Genomic DNA, 21,240 nt, shown 5'->3' on the forward strand with positions numbered 1-21,240 from the left:
GGTCCCTGTCTTATCATGGCACACCCAACCCACCAACTGGCAGCCGACACGACCACGACAAACACAATGAGCTCACTCATCCGTGACTGATTGCTCGTTTGATCTCCAGTTTGACTGCAAGTTATGTCCTCTGTTCTTTTAACCTTTTTCTTCTCTGTCTCTCTCCGCTCCTGTCGTAGTTTCTTTGAGAACATGAGCCGCATCACTTCTCCAGACTACGTGCCCACAGAGACAGACGTCCTCCGAGTGCGACTAAGGACGACGGGCGTAATAGAGACCCAGTTTAAAGTCAACCACCTCATCTTCAGGTAGACTCTCTGTATGAATGAGGCCCTTATACCCACCGACCAGCTTTCTTCACTTGTCCACCTGCAGCACTCTTATCTCTGTCCACAGCCAGGCGATTAGCCCGAGATGTGAGATTTAGACGAGCGGCTTCATGCAATATGTCAATATGTCAAAATAAAAGTTTGTCGTCGGTTTGGTGTAGCGGTGGCTCGGTCTTATCAGGGCAGCAGCAGAGGGCAGGGATCAGAGCTGGGATCACGTTCATCTATGATCAATGAGCTGCTCCCACTTCATACTTCCTACATCAGGAACCAGCAGCAAGATGAGAGGTTGTGATGAACCAAAGTTCTCTGTTTAAGAGTGAAGAAATGAAGCCCAACAAAGGTTTTTAAGATTTCTAGGTTTATTAGTTTAGCTCTGTTTTTTTTTTTTCATAGAGGAGGATTTGTTAAAAGTATTTGGTTCCTCATGAGCATGTCTTTGCTGCAACACTATACTGCCAAAAGTATCGGGTCACCCATCCACATCATTGAATTCAGTTGTTCCAGTCACTTCCACGGCCACAGGTGTAGAAAATCCAGCACCTTGGGATGCAGACTGCTTCTACAAATGTGTGAAAAACTGGGATAGGATATTACCTGTGTAAGATGTCCGGTGAACCTTAGTTCATCAGCACCCCTGGTCGGCCCACTATTAGTCCTGCCGCTGGAATATGATGAAGGAGGAAATATGATGAAGGAACAGCTCACGGATAACAAATAGCCGTGATCTGAGTTTCCACACTCAGTGGACCACTTTTAGTGGTCTGAAAGCAATTAGGAACGAGGCCATGGAAAATCCCAGGGCAGGGTCAGAAGATGCTGAGGCTCATAGTGTGTGGAGGTCAGCAACGATATGGAAAGTCAATAGCTACAGACCTCCAAACTTCATGTGGCCATCGAATTAGCTCCAGAACGCCATGTAGAGAGCTCCATGGCATGGGTGTCCATGGCTGATCAACTGCATCAAACTTCACATCACCAAGTGCAATGCAAAGTGTTGGATGCAGTGATTGTAAAACATCCCACAACTGGACTCTTCAGCAGTGGAGATGTGTCCTCTGGAGTGTCAGGCTATCCACTGGACTGGACTGGGTTCAGCAGTTTCCAGGAGAACACCCCTCGTCTGACTGCAGTGTCACAGAATGGTTTGGTGCACACTGTGGAGCTGTTTTTGGGTGTTGTGCTCAGTCCATAAGGTATAATAGCAATGTGACTCTTTATGCTCCAGCAAGCCAAAAAAAGTTTGTCAATTTCATGCTCTCAACTTTGTTAGATGAGTTTGGAGATGCTCCCTTCAAGATCCACGTCACAAAGTAATGTCCATAAACTCATAGATGAGCCAGACTGGTGTGGGAAACTTTGGTTGGCCTTGTTGGACTCCTAAACCCAACCAACAGGGCACTTTTGGGATGAAAAAAATGAAGAGACTTTGAGTCGGACTTTCTTGTCCAACATCAGTGTCTGACCTTACAAACACTCTTCTGGAAGAATGTCTTTGTTGCAGCTACAAAGCCAGTGTTTTAAAAATTAGGTGCCTCTCAAATTTATATGTGAGACAGACGAGCAAATGATTTAAGCAACATGGTGTTTTGTAAGTGGTTCTTCTTAAAAGGTTTCCTTAGGATTTTTAAAGATCTTTCCAAGTTTTTCTTTGAACTTTAGCTGATTTACAAATTTTCAGTCTAGTATGCTTATTATTCTTTGTTGCTATGCTCTATAATCATTCAGGTATAAAAGGGGTTCTTAACTCAGGGAATTAACCATTATTTGTTCACATAAAGGCCAGTCTAGCAAGAAACGTAGTTGTCCAACGCCTTTCACAAAGAAACTGTTTGTTTTAACTAATTGTTTATTTAAATATGTAGAAAAACACAGTTTGACTGACATAAAACAGCAGTTTAGTCCCAGCAGAGCAGTTAGCTGAAAACTCAGCTTCAGCATGATGCATCTTCACTGTCCTGATCTTTTCCCTTTTCTTACAAAAATCACTTTCATATATTTTGAGCTGTAGATCCTGCTTTTTTGAGCTTTTCCTTTCCAAGTTCCTCAAATATGTCTAAGCACTCTTTACACAACATGTTGTCATGGTCAGGTACAAAGACGAGACTAAAAATGAGTAGAACAAAAAAGAACAGAAAGCTGTTGATTAAACACTTTAAAAGTACTTAAACATTAAGGAGGTGTAAATGTCACTTTGTACTCTAAATTTGGAGTTTCTGAGTTTGAAGATGGAAAAAAATCACATAAAACATCCACAAAAGCAGGAATTCTGACTTGAAATGTTGGAGATCACACCACCATCACAAATTTGAATGTGTTTTATTGAAATTTCATGTGGTAGACCAAATTAAAGTAGCACATAATTATATAGGGGAAGGAAAAGGATCTATGGTTTTCACTATTTTCTTATGCATTTGCATTCAGCCCCTTTACCCTGATACCTCAAAATAAAACATGGTGCCTCCAGAAGTAACCTAGTTTGTTAATGGTGACTTCGTCCATTAGTCCGTCTGTGTGTTATTTAACATCACTATGAATCTAGCTGTTCTGTGAAGGCCTTAAAGGTTTGTCAGAGAAAATTAGTGAACAAGCAGCATCAAGAAGACCAAGGAACACAGCAGACGGGTCAAGAGGAGAGATGTGGAGAAGTTCGTTTATAGAACAATATCCAAGTTTTTAACATCTCACTGTCCAATCTGAAATATAGAGAGTAGCACACAACAGCAAACCTACAACATATGGCGGTGTGCATTAATCAGAAAATCAGCTAAGAGGCCTAATGTAACTCTGGAGGAGCTGCAGAGATCCACAACTCAAGTGGGAGAATCTGTTGACAGGGCAACTATTAGTCGCACAAATCTGGCCTCTATGAAAAAGTGGCAAGATGAAAGCCGGTGTTGAAAGAAAGCCACAAGACGTCTTGTTTGCAGTTTGCCACAAGCATGTAGGAGCTACAGCGAACATGGAAGAAGGTGTTCTGGTGAAGGCGACAAGCCTCTTGGCCTGCATGTTAAGAACAATGTGGCAGAAAACTAACACTGCACATCGCTCTGAACACACTTTTCTTTTTTACTACTGATTGCTTCCATAACTCTGTGTGTTATTGTCCTGTGTCAGTGTGTTTGTCATCATATTCAGAAAAATCAGATTACCTCTCCCCTGTTTATAAGCTTCCCTCCTCCATCCTGCTACAAAATGAACCTGTCTTTCATCCTGATCTGACGTTACACTTTGTGTGAAGCGATGATAATAAAGGTTATCACTTCTGGTCTTCAGACAGCCTCTGCTTTGCATATAAATGTGGTAGAGAGCTGATCTGTCAGTAAACGACTCCAGTCTGGGCTGTTTGCGTGACACCTAAATGCTTATTTTACATCTGTGGATGCTGCTTACTTGTGGCACGTCTGACCTGAGTTGGCAAAAAGACTTCACGTCCAGGAAAAGTTTCGGCAACGTTGAAGCACTTTCATTGTTAATGGATGTGTCATCTCTTGCAGATAAATGCTGAATTTCCCTGCCAGTCTTACTGACTGTGTCACTCAGATGCCGCTCTCTGATTTACTTTATTATAGGTGTTTTCTGTTAAACGCTGACGTCAGGTACAGCGGTGTCAGGTCGGAGCTTGAGGAAGCCTCAGGTGGAACTGCCGGATGGATCCTCTCCCGCATCTTCTTTTCTTATCAGCCCGAATGCTTGAGGAGATAAATAACTCGGTGTATATATTTGACATGCAGCAGTACGGGTGTTTGTGATGGGCTCTTTGTGCATATCTGTGTGCAGGTTGATGTGGACGTCTTAAAGAAGATCAAACCCTCAGGTTTGATTGGCAGCTTTACATAAATGAATGTAATTATATCAAACTGAAAATGGGTTTTAAAGGGATTTGGAGGGCTGGTTTGTGTTTGTCAGGGAGGGAGTTGTTATTGCGCTTTGAGATTTGGAGCTACAATGTTTTGCTTTCAAGGCATCTGCAGCAGTTAAATGGAAATGTTTTCTTTGCTCTGTTTTCATCTTGCGAGAATTAAGGCTGCGTTCGTACCGAGGACTTTGTAGAACCATCCTCCTCTATTCAGTGTCTGGGTCTGTCTTATTGTTTTATATACTGGAGGTTTTTCATCTGTGTGAACATCTGCGCCCAGCACTCCTGCCCCTGCAGCTTTAAGTGCAGCCTTAGTGCTTATTGAGATTGCTGTCTGAGCTTTAGGTTATTTTTTTATGTTGTTGGTGGATGTAAATTAGTCTTCGGTTGATCTGATGACTCATACTAATACTTGTTATTTCTGTCTGAATCTTTTTCTAAATCTCATTCAACTGTAAAAAAAAGTTTAATTTCAGGCACTCTGGAAACCTAATTTAGATTTACCTAAGGTGATTTGGATTCAGATGCCTCACTGAGCATTTCCCAGTTTATTAAAGAATTCAGATAAAATAATAAGTGATTGTCTGGAAATGCAGATTTTATTTTTGTTATATTAGAAAGTCAAATAAAGACCAATAACCTAAATAACATAAAAACCTTCTTAGACACAGTTCAGTCACTCACATTTAACAATAATACAGGAAAGATGAATCCAGGAAGAAATGCAGCCTTTTATCTGATTATGTAAAATAATGACAAAACTAAATGTTTTTTATGCTTGTTATTCTAATATTTAAGCACCCTAAAGCATCTCCCAAGAGGCTAAGCTGATTTGCTTAATTAATAATGACTAATAAGACTCTAATGATGCACCTTTACAAACTTTAAAAAAAAAAACATCCTCCAAAGAAAAACCAACAAACCGAAACTATTTTGAGGCAGTTTTCATTTGAACTACATAGTACATGCATTTGAAAATTATAAACTGTTAAGAGTATAATAGATGTTTTTACTTTGGTTTATTTACTCAATAATAGTTATGAACAGGGATGTCCAGTCCTTAGAATGTGGATGAACTCTTTTTTGGTTGTTTTTGCACCTAATTCTTCTTAAAATGGAAAGGTTTTGGTATTCTTTGCTTTGATTTTAAATGTATAGAAAGTAGGACCAGAAACATCGACTTTTACTCATAAACAGACTTTTTGCTCCCATGCATTAAACTTGACAGAATACAGCAGGTATTTTTGATGAATGAATGAATCATATCCCTAAACTCAAGATGAGAGTTGACAAAAAAAGGTTCTAATCATGGGGAACGTGGGTGTTCCTCATGATTTCATGTTTCAGATATACAATGATTTACAGATTCTTCTTTACAAAAAGTGCTTTTCTTCTTGAAAGTGTTGCATGCCTAGTTTTTTGGTGAGCAGGTGATATTACAAAACTTACAATTTGTTTTCTTTCTGCAGGTCTATTTGGAACATGAAATATCAAACTTGTGGCCTGCGAGTATCTGCATGATTTCATGGCAACATGTTCTCAGTTGTAAAGTCTTTGTTGCAATGCTGCAAAAAAAACAAAACAAAAAAAACAACCGGCTGTGACGACTAAATAATATGATGAAGGAGTTTGTGTCAGCACATATTGATGAGGGTAAATGAAAATATTGATATTTATTTATTGATATTTCAGAGACTGATGATGCTGACTGATAAATCTTTCTAGCTCCTCTGCTGCAGAACGAAGCTGATATTGTTTTGCTTGATGAGGCTGTTTGTGTTTACACGTCAGAAAGCATTTAGAAATACTTTGCTGTTGTGTAGCTGAACTCTGAACAGGATGATAATAAAATTATCTGTTTCTTTAGTCTTTCAGCATCTTTGTAAATTAAGGAGAAGTTACCTTTCAGGCGTAGAGTTAAGAATATTATTAGTTGAGTTTCTAGACATTATTTTCCTATCACATTGTATAAGTGTTCCTTCCTTCCTCCTTGCTTTGTTTCTTTCTCCCTCTGTCCTTGTATCCTTGTGTTATACCTCCCCTCTCTCCGTCTGTCTGCCCTTTCTTCCTTGTATCCTACCTCTAGTGCCTCCTTGGGCCTTCTTTCATTGCTTTTTTCTTTCATTCCTCCTCTGTGTCCTTTCTTGTGACCAACTTCTCTTCCTTCTTTGTCTCCTACCTTCTTTTAGTCCTCTGTGTCATATCTTCCTTCCTCATATCCTTGATTGATGGATGGATAGAAACAAGTTGGTTTTGATGACTGTTGTGCCCACTGACCAGGCTCAGCTTAGCTAGCATTATTGGATGAATATACATTTATAATCAAACACTGAAATGAGACCCGCCTCTACCTCTTTGTTCTGATTGTATCGTACAGTTTAACAGTAAAAAAGAAAGACTTTTGGGTGGGGCTGTTGGTGTACGGGTTTAAGCGCATGGCTTATGTACGGAGGCTTTTGTCTTTTGTCCTCGACCCGGCGGTCCTGGGATCGAGTCCCGGCTCCAGAAACGTTTGCCGCATCTCTTCCCCTCTCTCTCCACCTGTTTCCTGGCTGCGAACTGAAAAATAAAGGCCACTAGTGCCACAAAAAAAATATATTTAAGTATTTTTGTCTGACCAAGTCTCTTAACATTGTAGGAATACTTTGAACAGGTTTGTCTTGCCTTTAAAATAAACATTAAAACTTTTAATGTTTTAAAGGTAAAAATGTTAAACATTTAACATTAAAAATTTTAATGGCAACCCTAGTTACCTTTAAAATAAACTTAAAAACTGTTTGTCAGTATTTAACCCATTAGCTGCTGATGTGGTGTGTGTGTGTATCTGCAGGCAAGTACAGTATGACTCAATGGGAAAACATCAATGTTCAAGACTGTTTTTATTTAGACTTTCATGATCTGAATGACTAATCACCATTTTATGTTTTACGACAATCCTTGTTCTCTACATTAGTCATTATTGTTTAATCTGCCATCAATCAGGCTGTTGCCATAACAAAAACAAGTGTTTGTTGGACTCTTTTTCCCATTTATATTTGCTTAACTTCAGCTGCACTTATGGAAAGTGCATAAAATTCAGTCAGCTTGTGCATTTTGGGGGATTTTGTTCTTCAAATCACTGAAATGCCTTGTAGCTTTTGCCTTTTAAACACAATCTGCGAGCAATGTGTGTCAATTGAGGATCATTTAAATAATCATTTTTGATCATGCTCTAATAACTTTGCATAAAAATTGAGGCTTGAAAGAATATCCCAAACCACCATTAAACAATCAGCGTTTTACATTTGTGAATATTTATGTATGGAGAGGACTGAAGTTAAAGCATTCATTAAAAGAAATTGGAACATTAAATTTATACATATTATTTTTTATGACAGTCTTTAAAATACATTTTTTGTGTCCAGAGGAAACAGGTGGAGAAATTAATTTACAAACGTTGCACACAAATCCGAGGAAATGTCTAAAAATTCATTCTGTATGGTCAGGACCTAACAAGACATTCATAAAAAGAAATGGGGAAAAATAGATTAATTCATAATGTTTTTGTAGCATTTTTTGTCCAAGGTACAAAGATACAGCAATTTATTTATAACGATCGTTGCATTAAAAAAAATCCAACTTTATGAAATTCCCGGGCAGACACCGGTGGAGCACAAAACACAAAGTTGTTATAATTACAGGAAAATAAATTATATATTGTTCGAAAATCAACTTTTTTAGTTTTAATAAAAATCAAAAAAGTGAAACCTGATGAAATCTGGTGTGTTGAAATGTGTTTGCATACTTCCACATGTATGTGAATGTGCTCCAGTTAGCACACAGAGTTCCTGTCTGACCTTTGACCTGGTGCTGTAATAAGGATCTTCTCTGCATCATTAACATTAGGCTCTCTGATAATTACAATTACAACCCTGCAGATGAGGCTGAACATAATGGGTCATGAATAACAGGAGTGGGAGGTGGGTACGAGGAGGAAAGGAGATGATGTGACCCGAGCTGTTTAGAAAGATAAAAAACGGATTGGGCGGGTTTCTTGTAATATCACAAAATTGACCAGTTTATTGATTTTCCTAAAGATCTTCATCACAATGGACAAGGTTCCTACAGATTTGTATGACAATATCATATACTTCCATTGGGTTTTCCAGTCTCAAATTTCTAAGGTTGTCAGTCCTGATGGATGGAAAGTTTAAGGACGAATAGACGGATGGAAAGAAGTACAGATGGATGATTTGAGGATGGATAGACGGATGTGCAGATGGACAGAAGGATTTATGGGGAATGAACAATACCTTTTCAGTAATTATCAACATCTGTAAAACACTGATGTTAAATTTCAGGTTTTTCCAGGCATTTCCAGACCTCTTGTTTGTCTCATTGTTTTTTACCACATTCCTGTATTTATTAACCAAACCTGTGGCCCTACATTAGAACAGATCAATTTGTACTCATAGCTGGACCAGAGACCTCAGTCCACAAACCAGTTGGTGATATTGTAGAGGTTGTCTGCATCTCAAGTCAATCAGTTACAAGAAGTAATCCTGATGTCAGCTGAAACATGTCTGGATAACGGTCTGATGTTTGTTTTTATCATCTTGGCAGCAGGTACACGTTACACTGGAAGCATCTTTTTGTTTCTGCCCCGTTTTGATGAATATTGAGAACCTTGAGCTCAGATTTAATACCAGTGGTATTAAGGTGAGATTGTAAATGAGTAAATGTCTGTGATGACACATCAGAGTTTTGCCTGTCTTCGATCTCTGGAAAATTTCCATTATAATCTGACATTTATGCCGCGCTGCCTTTCCTGTGTGCTTCCCTTGTTGTGTTTCCACATGTTAATTTCCTCTCTCAATAAAGTGCCGCGTTACCTCCCTGGACGCTCGAAAAGAAGGTGGGCGATGACACATCTGGCTTTGGAAACGGGTGAAGAGTGATGGGCGGATGCGTCGTTCCCCCACCTGTGTGCTGATATTCCCGCCGTCTTTCTGTTTCATCCTTCTGGAGAACATTGACCTTTTCGCTCTTTGTGGTGCCGCGTTGTCATCGCCTCACTGAAAATGTTGTTGAAAATTGAAAAGGGTGGACACAGTCAGCAGACATGTGTGGCGTGCTACTCTTCATGTGGGTTTCAAGGCTTTCAATCTAATGTTTTGGAAAATGTCTGATTTTGTCTCAAACCAAAACAATCTGTTACTGATCAGGGTTCAATTTCTGCTGCCAGCTGCAAGATGATGAGCGCCTCGGTAACGGTAAGATGTTATTTCATAGAACTGACAACAGGCACAGAAACACGGACTTCACTGAAGTCTTCCTCCAATTAATAAATAATAAATTGTATGTTTGTGTCAGATGAAGGAAGCTGGGTCCAATACATCAATGTGGATCTCAGCTAATGGTTTGTTTGTTTTTTCTTTCCAAATAATTCACCACCTTCTCATCTAAGGGACAGTGTTTTGGACTCATCTGTTTGGACTCCATGGCAGCTGCTTGAACCACATAGAAAGGGGAAAAAAACAACAATAATTTGATATGCTAAATCATTGGATCTCAACCTTTCTTTCCCAAGAGCCCCGTCTTGAACCGATAACAGGAGCTGTTCATGCTAAAATGATGTTTTTCTAACTCTTTGCTTGAGTTTGTACGTAATGTTTGATTTGGGGTGATGGAGATGCCTGTTGATCTTCAGGGTCTTTACTTAAAAATTTGACCCTTTCGGTCTGCTTACAGTGCCGTTCTTGCCTCCTTATAGATTTTTTTCTGTTTTTGCTTTTTTGTCACACCGAAATTTATCAGATCGTCAAACAAATTGTAATATTATATAAATATGACAAGTAAATACAAAGTGCAGTTTTCAAATTGTGAAAAAGGCCACTCCAAAGTCTTACATTAGTTTTTTTATTTTTTAAGTCGTTCAGAGGTGGATGTGCTTCGAACCATTGTCTTCCTGCATAAACTACCTGTGCTTCAGGTCACATAGTGATGGTCGGACACTCTCTTTCAGGGTTTCTTGCTAGAGAGCAGAATTCATGATTCCATCAAACATGGCAAGTCGTCCAGATCCTGAAGAAGCAAAGCAGCCCCAGGCCATCACACCACCACCTCCACCTCCATGTTTGACTGTCAAATGAAACTGAAAAGTGTTTTTGATCTGAAACATTTAGGTTTGACAAAAAACAAAAATAGAATAGGTCTGTAAGGGGGCAAATACTTTCTCACAGCACTATATATCAGAAGTATGAACGTTCACCATTTCAGAGCTTCACTCCCCAGTTTTTTCCACATGACTGACAAACATCCTGAGCTTCACATTTCCTCAGTTGTATTCCTGAAAAAAATAAACATATTCCTTAAATGGCTGCGCATACAGCCTCTTACTAAAACCACTCATTGGTCACCTACATGTTTACATGCTCTGTTTGTTCTAGGATGTATGATGTTGGAGGTCAGAGAACCGAACGCAGGAAGTGGATCAGCTGTTTCGAGGACGTCCGAGCCGTGCTGTTTGTCGTGGCTCTTAGCGGATACGACATGACTCTGATGGAAGATCCCTCAGTGGTGAGCATTACACACCATCCCCCTGACCCGAACGTTCCTGCTGCACAGTCAGAGTTACTGCAGGACCTCTCATTATTCCCTTACTTTGTATAAACACCATATAAACATCTATTAAAGCCTATGACAACAGGCATAAAAGGAGCAGCACTAAACATATTTATATCCCAAATGTAAAAAAAAAAAGACCCAAATTCATGAAATTATCTTGGACCCCTTAAAGATGTCAGACTAAATAGTCAAAAGTTTTGATTTGTGCGTTTTCTTCAGAGACAGAGAATGAAAATGGCTGTTTGATGTTGTTTTGTCCTCTCCCTGCAGAACCGCCTTCAGGAGAGCATGAAGCTTTTCTCCTCCATCTGCAATAACGTCTTCTTCCGCAGCACATCCATGGTAAGTAATTCATCACTTCCTCCTCAGGAGGACATGCACAAACCAAATTAAAGGTGTCGTGAAAAGCGAGAGAAATGTTTTTGTACAGAAAATGTCATGGGAGCGCCCTGATAAAAGAGATATTGTTCAATATTTGCTGGTACTACTCGTTGTTTTTCATAAGCGTCTTTTTGTTATTAGAGGGGAAGGAAATCAGTTTAAAACAGAATACACTGGCATACTCTTCATGAGACCACCTGGACTTTACTTCCCCATCTTGATGTTTAGATCATGGATCCTGATGGTGGTGGCAGCAGCACATCTGGGCCATGGGTGCTATGTGGAGGAGCCTGGTAGTTTGAAATGATCATGACATGTGGCCCTCGCACACTGGCCGTCAGAGAACTTGAAGAAGTGGTCTCATGCCAACTTCCTCATGCGTTGACATCTCCAGATGTCATTTCATGAAAGGCGGGATACATAATGTCTTAATATACTAGCTCAGATCCAATCCAACAAGTCGAAACACCATCCAGAGTAAACAGGGTCACCTGAAGTAAACTGTAGGAACATATCAGTTCTTTAACAGACTGGACCAGAAAACAGTTTGATAAATACCATTTCCTCACCAGTATTTGAACAGCTTGTTGTATTTAAGCTAATCTTTGACAACGTGACATTTCTCCCCTCTCTTCATTTCCCCCCCATGCTTCCTGTGCATAATATCATTAAAACTTCACTGTCATGAGGTTGCAGACTTAAGTTACATTTAAAGCCTACTTAGGACAGCTTCTGAGAACTCTCCTGTGTTTTCCAGCAACGTTTCACCACTAACACAGTTATTAGTTCAGGCTAATCTGAGTGGAAACTGAGCTCCCAACAAAGACCTTTTCAAGGTTAATAAATAAAAACCTCATTGTGCTTATTCGTGTCTAATCTGGTGACAGGAAAACAGCTTTACACTTTTCCTCCTGCAGAAAACACAAACTAAGTTTCTGTTTTATCTTTTTTTAGTCATACGAACTTATTTAAAGCTTCATTAGAGCCGAATGGGCAATTAGAATGGCTGCGTGTGACGTGTTTATGGACTGGCTTTGTGTGTGGACCCGCACATTACGGCGGCTAACAGGCTCATTAAATAAAAGTGTTTAATGATACGTTGTTTTTGGGTTTTTTTTTTGCTATGTGGGAGGATAATTTGTAACCTCCACCTCAATTAACTAGTCAGTGTGGCTGGTCAGTGATAATTACACCCCTAGGTGTTGCTCTGCATCCTGTTTATTGAAAATCTGCTCTACCTTATCGCTCCCCTATTATTATCAGGGGCTTTTTGTACTCCTGTTTGACTTTGTGATCAGACAAGCAGGGAAAAGGTAGAACAAAGTCGCAATTTTAATTGGTCGGGTACAAAGCCTAAAGTACCAGAACGGCCTTTTGGCCGCTGAGCAGAAGTTATTGGTGAGACAACAAGCAGGGATGCAGATTTATGGAAGTGGTCACTGAGCCCATTCAGCTCCATACTGCAGGTTAGACTGAGCACATTCACATGATGTGCCATTATTACCTGAGCTAATACCAATACAACTATTGATTTTTGGGTGAATCTTTCTGAGTAACATTAAATCTGTTTATTATTCCAGATGGTATTCTCTAATTCAACATTTTCTCACCTTTATGGTCTTTAAGACTAGTTTTTCTTCCCTCCTGTAGAGGAGGTGCTGAGTTTCATGGGCTTTCATCCCGACTCTCTTTGTTGTTGTTGCAGATTTTATTCATGAACAAGATAGACCTTTTTCAAGACAAGATATTACACACAGGACGACATCTGCGGTTATATGTGCCACAGTTTAAAGGTAAGATTGAGGCCAGTCATTCACGTGCACAGCACATGCGCTTTGTATGACCACAAATAGTTGGTTCAAATTCACAAAACAAATACAACAACAGATGGAGTAAAACATTTGTCATGGAGTCCTGTCACCTTAACTAACTGAGCCGTGTTTATGCAGAATTAGAGTAGTAAAACATTTTTTTTATAGAAACATGCAATATAATAGACATATGCTAGTGAGATGTCAGAGAACATGTTCTCCAGCTTTGTGAAACAAACAGTACTGAGGAGCAGCCCTGACCCCACCTGTTGCTGGACATTGCTGGGCAGCTAGCTTAAAAAAAAGGCTTATTTTTGTTGCCTTGAAATGTTTTCTGTTTTAAACTGGATTTTGTTCAAATGTTTTGTGGAAATACGCTGGTTTTATAATCAAGGTTCTCATACCATGAAAACCTTTTATTGGTCCATATCTATAAAACTGAAACTGTTTTTTTGTTTTATCCAAATTTAAATAGGAAATATTTTTGGTGCTGCTCTATTTGTTCTATACCAAAAGAATTAAAAACATTCTGCTTATCATTTATTTTTGTTGAACCTTTTCAGGAGGCCAAATAGATTTACATCTTCCCGTGTTTTTTTTTTTATCCATTTCTGTGGAGTTATATCACCTAATAAGCTTATATTTAAAAAACAAAATTGAGACATTTAAAGTTTTATGGATGTATTTGAAGCCTTCTTTGTTCATGGTGTAATGATTATGGATGAAACAACTTAAATGATTTTAAAAAACAAGACATACCTCAATATTTGGTTAAACGTCTCCTGACAAGTTGCCCCTCAACCAATCAAGCACATTAAGTTTCTAGATGGATGTTTGAGCACTCTTCTTATCAGAAATGTGGAGTTAATTTAAACTGTTTTCCTGCCACACACCCAACGTTTAACCATAGTCCACAAGTTTTCAATAGGATTGAGTTCAGGACCATTCACAAAGCTTAATGTTATGTTTCAAAACCAGTTTTTATGTGTTTGGTATCATTGTCCTGTTGGAAAACCTATCTTGGTCCAAGTTTGAACCATCTGCCCCAAACTGTCACCCTCATATAAATGGAAACTGGTTAGAAAGTTAAGGAGCAACCCAGGAACCACCAAGGCTGAAGTGGAACATAAACTAGGACTTCTGAAACGCCAGGGTCACTGTCCTTAGTGAGGCAAGTTTTACATCAATGAGGGCAAAGAGGACCAAGAAAGATTCCCCCGTTCCAATATTGACACATTCAAGCTCAACTGAAATATGCAGCTACTTTAATGGAAAAGCTAAACACCTATTGGAGAAAAGTTATACGTTCAAACAAGTTGAAGACTGAGCTGTCTGGTCCCAATGACAGGAAAAATGTTTTGGACGAGTCGAGATGAGGCTTTCAAATCAAAGAACACACAGCTGTTGAGCACGAAGGTGGTTACATCATACAGAGGGTCTTATTGTTGCATTACACAAACTAGTTAGAAGGACTACCTCTAAATTATTTGACTTCACTTCAAATCAGCAGCCAGATGTTTGAAATCTGGGCTTGGTTGGGTGTTCCAACAGGTCAATGACCCCAAGCAAACATCAGAAATGGTTCATAATGGAGAAGGTAGGCTAACATTAAACTTAATTTTGGGTGCCCTGACCTCAACGCTGTTGAAAAGTTGTGGACTATGCTTAGAAGCTAGGTCAGTGCCATGAAACCAACCACTTTAAATGAGCTGCACCCTTTCTGCCAAGAAAAGTAGTCAAACATCCAGTCTGAATCGTACCAGAACTTTGTTGGTGGAGGTGCAGCTTGCTAAGACAATCAAACATAAATTCACACATTGTCAAGTAATTCTTTATGTTAATTCATTTTTCAAGTGTAAAATCCTTCCAACCTGAACAGAGAATGGCAAATTTGGAGCTTTTAAATCATTAAAGGCTCCAAATTTAAATGACATTCAGTCCTCTGATGAGTGTTTGTAAATTTCTGACTGGAACTCTAGACACCAGCTGGATTTATTCAATTAAAATCCAAACCGACACCTTTTTCCTCTCCATCTTCTTCAGTTCAGGTTCCCTTTTTCCCTGTTTTTTTATGAGAATAAAGGGAGCTCTGTGACAGACCTTTGGTTGGCTTATGTCCTTGACTTACAGCACATTCCAGAGTCTTTGTAGAGTCTTCAGAGATGCTTAAAACCTTGAGTCAGTATGTTGGTATTATAGTCAAATCATCTCCAGCATGAACCTACACCACAGACATTCACCAGCTTAATGTTGAAAGTGAAACTGGAGTCTGGCGTAATTAAAAAATGCCTTTTGGGAAATTTAGAAAAGACATATTTTCTTTATGTGTTGAGTGTTAGAATAGGTATATTCTAATTAAAGCCCACTCTAAGGTCTTCAGACATTAAGATTCTCCATCTTATATAGTGTTTGTCATAAGGAAATTAAGCCCTAGTATCATCATCAGCAGCAGATTTTACTCTGCTTCACATTTGCTAAATAATAAATAAAAAATAATATTATGTAATGTTAGTAAAAATGTAGAATAATAATAATAAAAATGTAATAAATATATTAAAATTTGCAAAGATTCAACACTGAACTTATGACACTGACTTTTATCTCATCAGGGTTTTGGGTGTTAAGTAAAACTTTCCATCAGACAGATTGATTAGCTCCATATCTAACATTTGACCATTAACAGTCTGATTCTGTTTCTTTTGTGACTGATTAATCGGACCTTCCTGGTCATATTTTATGGATTAAACCTAAAACAAAATGCCTCAAATTCCACCGATGTAGTTTAGAGATGTCTACTCAGATATGTCAATCCTTAAAACACGATAAATTATGCATAAACCCATAGTCGGTTTGGCAGCTTATTAAACACAACGACAGGGCTGATAATAAGCTCCTAATGTCCCACATGCTGTTATTTTTGAAGGTTTTGGATGTCTGCTCAGTGTTTCACCTCAGCAGGATCAACGGGGGCTATGTCCTCCCTGCTCTCATGCAAATGTCAATAAAAATGCTAACACGACTTGGATTGGGGTCAAGCAGCAGAGCGCAGACAAGAGCTTGGCAGCAGCATTTCAAAAGCAGTCTTCAGCTTTATTCAAAAATGTCAAAAAAACGTAACAAAAACACTGCAAGTACTAACCAGAGTTGGATCCAAACACTTACATAGATACTGCAGGAAGTCATGGCATGGACGAGGGCAGAACATGTAGACGTGAACGAGTTATAACGCAAGAAACCCCCAAAGCATAGTGAAACAAACCAACTAATATACAGAGAGAGACAAAGGCAAGTAATCAAGGAATCAAGAACAGGTGTGACAAGGAGGCAGAAGGAACAGGTGAGACAAATAGAAAGTTTGAGCATGAGTGAAGTGACTAACAATAAAGAGAAACATAGGCCAAGATAAATAATCAAAAGCATAAGAAAACTAGAATAACCATGAACTAAAGTAAACTGAGAAACTAGAGGGAACATAGGAACAACAACAACCTAAGAACAAACAAAGAGCCCATAAAGACACCCTAAGTACAAAAGTAACAAAACTAAAACACTGACTGAAATAAACAGGGAATGAAGCAGGGAATGTGAGGACTAAAATAAATACAAACCAAGATGTAAGGATAACTAAAGCTGGCCTAACAGGAGGGAGAACTAGAACTATAGAAACTAAACATAAGGGAACTATGCTACAAAGAATAGTATAAATGGAGCAAACAGAATATAAATAAACCACAGAAGGGGAACCAGGGCGAGGAGGAACAGAGAAAAATAAACTAATAAACAAGAAGAGTGCACAGTGAACAAATACCTAACCATAAATAAACACTAGGAGGCAGTAGAAGGAAATAAACAATCAGGGGCAAGAGGAAGTAAACAAACAACCATGTCTACAAAATCAAAACAAAGTCCAAAATGTCCAAACCCTGACACTTTTAAGTTGTTTCAGTTTCTCTGCTGGATCCATTGTGAAAAGGTTCTGGAGAGTGCACCTGCTCTGGTCTTAATATTTTTAGCATTTCTATCCCCTCTTCAATGTAGTGCATCACATTAATCCATGAGCGTTATTTGCAGGAACTTAAAAAGTAAAACAAAGGATTTAAACATTTTGCAGCTGAAGAAGCCAGATATTTACAGATTTTGTTTGGAATGATCTGGAATAGCCCTTTAGCACACAGCAGAATCAGAACCACTGACATTGTTTCATAATTTGTGGAACAATATAAACCAGCTAGGTAACTGTTTTGTACCCAAATGTCTATAAAATAAAACACAACAGGAAAAATCCGGTAAATTTCAGTCTGGAAAATTGTGCAATTTTGAAATGGAACATCTATATGAAAACAGCAATTAGTGAATATAGCCTACCTTGGCTCATCATTTGCTAAATGGCTGCCAGTATTTGCAGACCCATCATGATCCATAACAAACAGGCTGAGATCTTTTCTGAGATCCATTAATAATGTCTCCTGAGGTCCTCTACTTACTCGCCTGTTACACGTTTGTGTTTTCTCTGATTAATTTCTAAACAGTACTGAGAGTAAAACGTTCAGCTTTTCTTGCACAGTAGAAACTTTACACCAATAAGATCCCATGGCCGGTGTAAACACAGCTATAGAGAGCCCAACCATTCAGTCTCCACTCAGCCATGTAATTAACCAGTGAATTCTCTGTGCAGGGGGTTATAGTTCGTTTGTGTTTAATGCAGTGGTTGTTAAACCTTTCAAGCCACATCTTCCCTTGAGGATAATTTATTTCACACATCTCTGCCTGACCCAGAAGGCTAAATAGGTCAACTTTTTTTCTATCAATAATAGAAAAGCCAACCAACTTTTGTTGAATCCTCCAGGTGTGGACTGTGATGTTGATTTGGCTGCACGCTTCATCGTCGCTGCTTTCGTCTCGCTCAACAACATGCCCAAGAAGCTCATCTACCACCACTTCACCACGGCAACCGACACCTCCAACATCCAGGTCGTCTTTCAGGTGGTTATGGACACGATCATTAAGGAGAACTTGGAAGCTGTGTCTCTCCTGTAGATGGCGGCAGTGCTATGGACCCCTGGAGACTGAGCAATTAAGTTGCATTTTAAAAAACTGAAATGAACCCAAACAGAGAGTTTGTTGTCTATTAAGTAGCACAAAACCAAGCTCTGAACGTCTTGGAAAGCTTGCAAAGCATATGGACTTTCCTTTTCTGTTTTTGTGGTTAAAGCACGACAGAGAGGTGGTAAGGATTTACTGTTGTCTGTTAACTTCCTCCGTGCAGGATTCACCCATGCATACCATCATGTGTTTTTCCCCTCATCCATCACCGTTTCTCCGTGCCGTGCGTCACATCCTCCTAATGAGGTGCTCACCGCCATATAACAGCTCACCGGTTTGTGTTCACCAGAGATCCAGGACGCAGCAGGCATCTTAATCTGTGCCATTAGCTGTCCCACTGACTAATATCAGCCAGCGATGATGCTGTGGAGCTTATTAGAAGCAAAACGTGTAGATTAAAAACATCCCATAAGCGTCTGACCTGGGTTTAATTTCCCTCCTTTCCCCCTGTGAGGGTTATTGTTTCTGGGTCTGACACATGCGCTCATAAACTCTGACTTGTCATGCAGAATGCTGAATCCTGCATGTGTGTTTTTTGGCATTAAATGTTCCGGAGTTTGTTTTTGAAGGGTCCCCCGAGCAACTGGTGCAAACACACACTGACTTCAGTAATGAACAAGATATGATACGAATGATGCAGTGTGAGACTGAAACTGAAAAACACCCCCAGATGCTTTATATGAAGAAGTGCTGAAATGTGTGCTTTAATCTGAGAATGTCTTTTTGCCTTTCTGTGACACTCATCTTCTTATGGTTTATTTTCTTGGGCATTCTGAACAAAATAAATGTGTAAAAGTTAAGAAAATAAACCTTCCAGGGTTCTAAAATAAATTCAGACAACATTAGGTTTAATATTGTTTGTTTGTTCATTTTAATAGATAAATAAAAGTAATTTACAGGAATTCTGGAAAACTGCAGAGAAACGTCTGGACATTTATGAACATTTTGGTATATTATGCAGTGGGCTGAAATGCAAATGGCTTTAACTAACTTTCTAGCGTTATTTTTTCCTTGTTTACATATTTTCTATGCAACCAAAAGCAAAACTGAACAATGTTTTTTAGCTTTTTTTTTGTTTTTGTTTAAGTAAGGAGGAACATTCAGGATCTGCAAGGGTCCATCATCGAAACAAATCTCCATCCAAACCTCTTCTCTAGTTTGATTTTTTTTCTGCTTTCCCAGAGAAGTTCTGTTTTTCTGTCTGTCTCTCTGGGTTATTTTGGAGGACGATGAAGAGGAGTCACGGGGGCTCATGCGGACAGGCAGTCCAAGGAGTCCAGGGTGAGGAAGACGTCTGCCTTGCACTGGAAGGTGCCCGTTCCGTCCTGCAGCAACTCGCAACTCTTCAGGTTTGGAGAGATGTCCTTCAGACAGATGGCCTGCAGGATGGAGAGAAATTACATTTCAACTGAAACATTGTGTTATATTACAACACCATTTTCAAAATGAAATGCGTAAAAATCTCTGTATCAATGTGAGTAAATAGAGATATTTGATTCAATTCTGTATTTCTGTACAAATAAATATTTGTGTGTTTACTGATATGCAATTATACCAAGGCTTTGCTTTGGTGGTGACATTATTCACTTTCTTACTGGTAGAACACCGTTTTCGTGCTTTATTAGCGCAGGTGTGCGCCTTTACGCATGCGGTTTTTTTCCTCTCGCCGTTACTTTTCTGCAAGCCAAACATAAATCCTGCTGTGTACTTTCTATAAGAGTTCCCTTTGCATTAAAAATGTGTCTAACTTTTAACGCTACATGTGGCAACAAACGTCTCCTTTAGACAGAGATTAGGTTTCTAGTGTGTGAGGTGCGCTTACCATGTTCTTCAGGACGGAGATTTGCCTGTTGGTCTCTGGGATCACGTCGTTCCCCGCCGCCTTCCCGCTGTCCATCAGCGTCTCCTCGGACTCGGCTCTCCGGACGTACGGGGACCTCCTGATGCCGGACAGCAGCCCGGAGGCGCGGCCCACAGAGTAGTAGCTGGGTCCGGTCATCTGCTTGTACCAGGCTTCCACGGGCTGGCAGGAGACGAGCAGAGACACTCCGACGCACACCACGGCGAACCTGACCGACCTCTCCATCTCCGGGAAGATTTTGGCACTTTTATATTTTTACGCACAGGAAAAATGCGCTTCTTCAAGTCTGCTCTTCGTCTGTGGACACTTTGTTTTTGCTTGAATGTTGGGAAACTTTCTGTTTCTTATATAGGCAGGGTGGTGAGGTTTATCGTGACACAGGACATTCGTCAAATCAGAGCCGAGGTGGGCGGATGATGATGATCCGTCTGTAGAAAATGGGGGAAACGATTCTAATTGATCCGTTTCTGATGGCATGCTGGACCCACGGAGTGATGATGATGATGTGTGTGAGGTTTGAGGGGGAGAAGGAGGAGGTATAGGGGCGTCACCCCTTCTGACGCTTTAAGGGGTCAAAGTATACCTGTGGATCTTGAAAGAGATGTGAGGGAAGATGTCAGAGCTGAAGCGCCCAGTTTAGGTTTCAATAATTGAAGAAACTGTTGGAGAACATGTGCGAATGTGGACAAATTTCCCGCAGAGCTGTCAGCTAAATAACAACCTGACACATCTCTGATCCTTTCTTCAGTTTATACCAGTCCGTTTTATCATGTAACAAACACAAACTTTAATGTATTTTATCGGTATTTAATGTGATAGAGCAGGAAGGAAACTATAAATTGTTTTCCTTTTTGTATAAAGATCTGAAAAGTGTGGTGCGTATCCAGCCCTCCTGAGTAGAGCGATCACATCTCCAAGTCTTTGTTGGTTTATGTCCACCACCTTTAAACACCTAGAAACTGAAATTGTTGCCCATTTTTCTTTGTAAAACAGCTCAGCTCAGTCAAAATGAATAGATGGCTTCTGTGAACACCAGTTTTAGTCTTTCCATAGATTTTCAAGTTGAGTTTCAGGCTTGACTTTGACTGGGCTATTTTAACACATTAATATGCCTTAATATAATCCATTCCATCATCTATATGTATGTTTTGAGGTTGTTGTCCTGCTGGAAATTGAACCAACACTCCAGCCTCTATGTAACAGATTTTCTTCCAGGATTACATTGTAATCCTGGAAGATTACAGTGTAATCCAAGCTGTGGATCTCTGCAGCTCCTCAATGGACATCTTG

The 21,240-nt window shown here is 39.5% G+C and overlaps 2 protein-coding genes across 2 annotated transcripts in view; one reads left to right on the plus strand and one right to left on the minus strand.

Annotated features, from left to right (window-relative positions):
- The window catches only part of gnav1 (guanine nucleotide binding protein (G protein) alpha v1), a 40,341-nt gene extending 21,407 nt beyond the window's left edge, over nt 1–18,934 (plus strand). Inside the window, exons 5-9 of the mRNA XM_047365333.1 lie at nt 180–308; nt 10,617–10,746; nt 11,065–11,136; nt 12,881–12,968; nt 17,833–18,934. Of these exons, the coding sequence (XP_047221289.1) occupies nt 180–308; nt 10,617–10,746; nt 11,065–11,136; nt 12,881–12,968; nt 17,833–18,023 (610 nt within the window). The 3' untranslated portion in view covers nt 18,024–18,934. The remainder of the gene's footprint in view (nt 1–179; nt 309–10,616; nt 10,747–11,064; nt 11,137–12,880; nt 12,969–17,832) is intronic.
- Nucleotides 18,935–18,936: 2 nt separating this feature from the next.
- npb (neuropeptide B) lies at nt 18,937–20,429 on the minus strand. Its single transcript, XM_047365334.1, has 2 exons — nt 19,912–20,429; nt 18,937–19,468 (listed from the first exon to the last, which is right to left on the minus strand). Exons 1-2 carry the CDS (start codon nt 20,173–20,175, stop codon nt 19,340–19,342), a joined length of 393 nt encoding a protein of 130 aa, XP_047221290.1. The 5' UTR covers nt 20,176–20,429; the 3' UTR covers nt 18,937–19,339.
- Between the last annotated feature and the right edge of the window lie 811 nt (nt 20,430–21,240).

The sequence above is a fragment of the Girardinichthys multiradiatus genome, chromosome 5, assembly GCF_021462225.1.
Source record: "Girardinichthys multiradiatus isolate DD_20200921_A chromosome 5, DD_fGirMul_XY1, whole genome shotgun sequence".
Taxonomy (NCBI): domain Eukaryota; kingdom Metazoa; phylum Chordata; class Actinopteri; order Cyprinodontiformes; family Goodeidae; genus Girardinichthys; species Girardinichthys multiradiatus.

Excerpts from the sequence above, each read along its gene's own strand:
- npb (XM_047365334.1), bottom strand. The coding sequence starts at position 20,175 with ATGGAGAGGTCGGTCAGGTTCGCCGTGGTGTGCGTCGGAGTGTCTCTG. Across the intron at positions 19,469-19,911 it reads TCTCCGTCCTGAAGAACATG|GCCATCTGTCTGAAGGACAT; the intron begins GTAAGCGCACCT and ends TCCATCCTGCAG.